Below are 5,536 nucleotides of genomic sequence, written 5' to 3'. Positions count from 1 at the left end.
CTGCTTCCCAGAATCCACACTAGATAGATTATCAAAGTGAAAGGCAAACTTAAAATTCCAGGAACCAGCAAAAAAATTATAAAACAAAAACTATGTGAAGTTCCTGGGATGACTGGAGGCTACAGGTTTGCTCTTGTTTGGGGGCAATCATTATTTAGCTCATCAAGACTGTAGAAATTGGCGGCAACTTCCAAGGCTGCAGGTAGCAGGGTAAGATCAGGGCAGTGTAAAATTTCTTCCAGAGAGAGGAGTTGATGAAAGCCAGTGTGAGTCCAGGGACTGCTTTCAGGCAGTTATAGGGCCCACCCAAATCTCTAGGCAAGGCAGTGTGATGGGTGGAGACTATTTGGGATATTGGATGGAGTGAATGTATTCTGCATTGGGACTTTGCAGATGTGATTAAGTAAAAAATCCTAAAATGGGGAGATTATTCTGAATTATCCAGGTAGACCCAATATAATCACAGGGTCCTTATAAGAGAGAGGCAGGAGGGTCAGAGTCAGACAAGGAGATGTGATGAGAGAAGCAGTGGGGTGTGAGTGTGTGTAAGAGAGAAAGAGAGAGAGAGAGAGAATGATTTGAAGATGATATGCCGCTAGCTTTGAAGATGGAGGAAGGGAGCATAAGCCAAAGAATGTGGCAGCCTCTAGAATTTGGAAAAGGAAAGAAAATGGATTCTCTCCTGGAGATCCCAGAAGAAATGGAGCCCTGTTGACACCTTGATTTTAGCCCAGTGAAAGCTATTTTGGACTTCTGACTTCTAGAACTCTAAGATGATAAATTTGTGTTGTGTTAAACCACTAAGTGTGTGGTAATTTATTACAGCAGAAATGGAAAACTATTATAGATGCACTACAATCTAGGTAATCTAAGGTTGCCTCATTAGGGTTTAAAGCTGAATCTCTCACCAGAAACATTACTTGGTGGAGTGGCAGCAAAACAAATGACTGCTAAGGATTCTAGGGTATGTGGGGCTTCGCCTTCCCAGACTACAGCCTTAATCCAGGTCACGATTCCAGACAGAGCAGGTGATTCAGTACTAAGTGCTGCCTTGACATCTGGTAAAATCAGGGGAGACTCAAGTTCCCCACCCTCTCTGCTCTTGCAGATAAGTTCCCCTAGCCAAACAACCTTCAGTTCCCTGCCAGCCAGTAGAATTATTCAAAAAAGTCAATCCCATCCTCCCTTGGGAACCAGGGGGAACCTCAGCCTCTTGTTACTACAAAGCTACTTCCCACAGCTCCTGCTTGTTCACTTTGTTCCCAAGTGCAAACCCTGTGTGGTCCTGTATGGAGTGCAGTGTCCTTTTTCCCTGGGCTGGGAGTATATGTAACTAATAAACTGCTATTGATCTCATCTGTCCAGTGTAAGGTGTCATGTGATTGGCCCTCGCCATAACCCTCAGGCATGTGCACAGTCAGGGTTCTCTCTAGCTAACTCTGCTCACGGGGCCAATTGTGCATAACTGTCCAGGGACATTAAGATCACTTACCTCTGATGCCAAACTGTGTGCTGGATAACAAATCCCACTCCACATGCCAGCTGCGTCATTTGGAAATCTCAGCTTCCCTTCCCTGTTCAGTTCAGATCCCAGCTGCTCCATGCAGCCTTCCTCTCTTTCATCCCCTACAAGCTGGGGCCAGGTTAGTAGGTACTGGCCTCAAGCTCAGGAGTCCGTATGACCCCCTCCACTTCAGACCTGCTGGCTCCCACGGCTCCTTTGGGTCTGATAATTCTCTGGGGTGGCTCACAGAGCTCACAAGAGACACCAAACCTGTGCTAACAGCTTTATTATACAAAAAAGGATGCAAATGAGAAGACACAGAGGTTGATGTCTGGGAGGGATCCCAGCACAGAGCTTCCACGTCCCAAAGAGGATGCACTACCCTCCTGTGCAAATATTCACTCTCTCCAATCAGAAGCCCTCTGACCCCTCATCTTCTAATGCCTTTACTGGCCTCACCACGTGGCCGTGATAAACTACATTGTGCTTCATGAGGCTTAGTATCGGGCCCCCAGCTTACAGCCTCCGGGCTCTCAGGAACTCAGAACAAAAGGCCAAATTACTTTCTGCACTTTACAATGGGAATCCCTCCCTCACCAACAGGGTGATGAGAAAGCAGACAAACACAGCTGAAATGAGGGAAATACATCAAGAGGCAGATTATTTAAATACAGTACGTTGTATTCGCACTCTGCATTGTTTTACAACCATTGTTTGCGAGGTAGAGTTATGCCCATGTGAAGTTTCCTGCACAGCCTGCGCAGAGCCCTTTCTCATGGTCAAGAGCTTATCAAGCCTTTGCAATGTCCCCATCTCTGCCCTGCCAGGAACTTGCTTGACACCAAGTCTGGATTTTCTCAGAGAAGCAGTATCTCTTGAGACCACAGGGCTGTGTGGTCTCTCCTCTCTCTAAGACCAAGGTGAAGGCACCAGGAGGCTGTGTGACCCATGCCCTGGGAGGACTGTGTCAGGAGGTGCCATTGGTACAAATGGATGGAGCCCAGAGGCTAGGCATTTAGAGAGCTGGGATCACAGTGCAGGTGGGCAGGAGACCGCTGAGGGGCCCTCCACTCTGAGGGAAGAAGCAGGAGGCATTCTGGATCTGAAGGCCATAGACCTGCGGGTGAGTGGTGCCCCTACTGGGGCAGGTCACAGGTGCTGGGATTACATCACAAAGGGACTGCTGTGTGACCTCCCAGCAGAGAGCAGACTCAGGATAAGATACAACAGAGATCAGGGCTGAGTTAGGCTTCTGACCAGGGCACAGGCATGAACTGAGAGTGCTGGAGACACAAAAAAAACCAAGAGGGTGGGTCAGTGGTCAGGGCCCAAGTACATAGGAAGGAAGAAGGGGCTCAGTGGGGTAGAGCAGACTGGAAAGTGCACAGAAGGGCCAGAGCCAGGAGACCTGGGGGGCACTGGGCCTTGAGGTGAGGCCCTCTCCCAGCAACAATTTTCACACTTTTTATAGGACCTAGACACGGATAACAAGAGTGGGTAGTGATACACTTACGATTCCATGTAGACGCATCTGGGTCCAGGTGGAGAGGAAGTTCCCCTAGAAATACATATCACACTGAGGATTAGAAAGGGGCAGAAGGGCCATAGCAGAGACTCCTTACCTGGCTTGTTGTGGGTGCTCTCCTTGGAAAAGAAGAGGAGAGAGCCCTAAGGGTGACCCTAGTGGCTCCGGCTTGGATGCAGCTGGGCTAACGCTGAGATAGGCACCTGTTGTGGTGACATTTTTGAAGCTATAGAGGCAGCAGCAGCTACCCTACCCAGAGAGGACGAGGAGGAGGCACATCTGTGCCCCGTTGACTTAGGGACCATGCCCAGACCTGGGTGGCCTTCCCTGCTTCTGCTGACTATTCTGGTGGCCCTGGTGGCCACCACAGACCCAGCCAAGAATCAGGTGAAGGTGTTGAGGAAATTAGAACACATCGATTCTTCAAATGCCAACGTGAAACAGTGTCTGTGGTTTGCCATGCAAGAATACAACAAACAAAGCGAGGACAAGTACGTCTTCCAGGTGGTCAAGATACTACAATCCCAGCTGCAGGTAAAGATGTTCTCTCCAAACAGAAGGACATTTACAGATGGTGCCACAGGTTGAAGACAGACTGAAAGAATGGGCATGTGATAAAAAGATTGATATACAAAAATCTTAAATATGTGAATGCTTAAGAACTTTGCATAATAACAATAATAGTAGTGCACACGTATAGCCCTGTATTTGTGTGCTTGGCTATTGTCCTAAGTACTTGACATATATTAACTCATTTAATCCCCAAACTGAAAATCAAATATGCATGATTTGCATTTGCTAAATTTGAGAGACAAATTGAGAACCGTGAACATCTTTCAATGATGCCATCATGGGCAACATTTAAACCTATCCATATATGGAGTGAAACCCTGGTGGTGCCATGGTTAAGAGCTACAGCTGCTAACCAAGAGGCCAGCAGTTCATATCCACCAGCCGCTCCTTGGAAACCCTACAGGGCAGTTTTACTCTGTCTTAAAGGGTCGCTGTGAGTCAGAATCAACTCTATGGCAACAGGTTTATACATGGAATACGGGATGGAAGAGAGACATATGGTGTTATCTAATGTATAGGTGAATAAAGTGCCCCCTTGGGAACATTTACATGCTTTTCAGCCACGGCAGCAGATGCAAGGAAGGGTAGTTGGGCAAAAGGAGTATGGCAGGCAGGTCCCTGGAGGCCAGCTCTGAGGTGGGGAGAGGCACAGGAGGGTTATCAGGATGGGACGAAAAGAAGCAGGACCGAGAAGAAAGAACTTGCAGTCTCCACAGAAGCCTCTGCCAACCCTGTGGAGTACTGAGAAGAGGGGTGACCCTTGAGAGATATCCCAAGTAGGGTGATAAGGCAGCCTGTTATTGGATGGTGGCCACCCTGGGAGGGCTGTCTGCTAGTGGCACCCCGAGAGCTGTGGGAATGAGTCCTTCATTATGAAAGGGGGTCCTGGGTGGGGCACTCCAGCCCCCATCAAAGGGAAGAGCATCCTTTTTATAGTATGACATTGGAAAGTATGGATCTTATTTTTCCAATGGATCAAGGTGTCTAAGAGGAGGTGTGACCTCTTCTAGTAAGGATAAAATATGTTAAAGTATGTGCATACATATGTAAATATACTTAAATATGCACCAATATTTATGTATATACTGATTTTTTTCTTATACTTCAGAGACAGTAAATACTGATCAGGTAGGCAATTTGTATTTTTTAAGGTGAAAAAATGTTCAAAACACTCTCATACTGTGAATTGAGCTATTTGCCGAGCATCTCTGTATCCGTCCTCCATCTCCTTCTCTGACTCTGACCCTTTTGCCTCCCTCTTATAAGGGCTTTTGATTACAATGGGACCACTCAACAGTCCAGTATAATCACCCTATTTTAAGACCTTTAATTTAGTCATACTGGCAAAGTCCCTTTTGCCATGTGACATAATGCTCACAGGTTCCAGGGATTAAGATGTGGACATCTTTTATTGGATTGTCTACCACAAGCCTATAGAAATGGAAATGCTTGGATCTATTAGACATTCAAAAGACTCTTGGAAAGCCTGCTTGCTCCCTGTGCATCCTTGTTGGGCAGACCATTCTAGTGCCTGAGGCATGGGGTGTGTTCACAGAGAGGACAGCTGCTCTGTGCTGGACAGAGTGCCTCTGGAGTCCCTGTCTTAGTCATCTAGTGCTGCTACAACAGAAATACCACAAGTGGATGACTTTAACCAAGAGAAGTTTATTTTCTTACAGTAAAGTAGGCTAAAAGTCCAAATTCAGGGCATCAACTCCAGCGGAAGGCTTTCTCTCTCTGTCGACCTTCTCATCAATGTTCCCCCAGACTAGAAGCTTCTCCGTGCAGGGACCCCAGGTCCAAAGGACGCGCTCTGCTCCTGGCACTGCTTCCTTGGTGGTATGAGGTTCCCCCTGTCTGTCTGTTCAGTTCTCTCTTTTATCTCAAGAGATTGCCTCAGGACACAATCCAATCTTGTAGATTGAGTCCTGCCT

General features: G+C 47.2%; 1 protein-coding gene across 1 annotated transcript in view; it reads left to right on the top strand.

The window, feature by feature from the left end:
• Nucleotides 1-3,332: 3,332 nt before the first annotated feature.
• LOC101351933 (cystatin-8) overlaps nt 3,333-5,536 on the top strand; it is a 7,486-nt gene continuing 5,282 nt past the window's right edge. Inside the window, exon 1 of the mRNA XM_004376413.1 lies at nt 3,333-3,563. Within this exon, the coding sequence (XP_004376470.1) occupies nt 3,333-3,563 (231 nt within the window). The remainder of the gene's footprint in view (nt 3,564-5,536) is intronic.

This window comes from Trichechus manatus, unplaced genomic scaffold (assembly GCF_000243295.1).
Source record: "Trichechus manatus latirostris isolate Lorelei unplaced genomic scaffold, TriManLat1.0 scaffold00042, whole genome shotgun sequence".
NCBI classification, from domain to species: Eukaryota; Metazoa; Chordata; class Mammalia; order Sirenia; family Trichechidae; genus Trichechus; species Trichechus manatus.
Note: the sequence above shows the minus strand (reverse complement) of the source record. Positions and strands in the feature narration are given on the sequence as shown.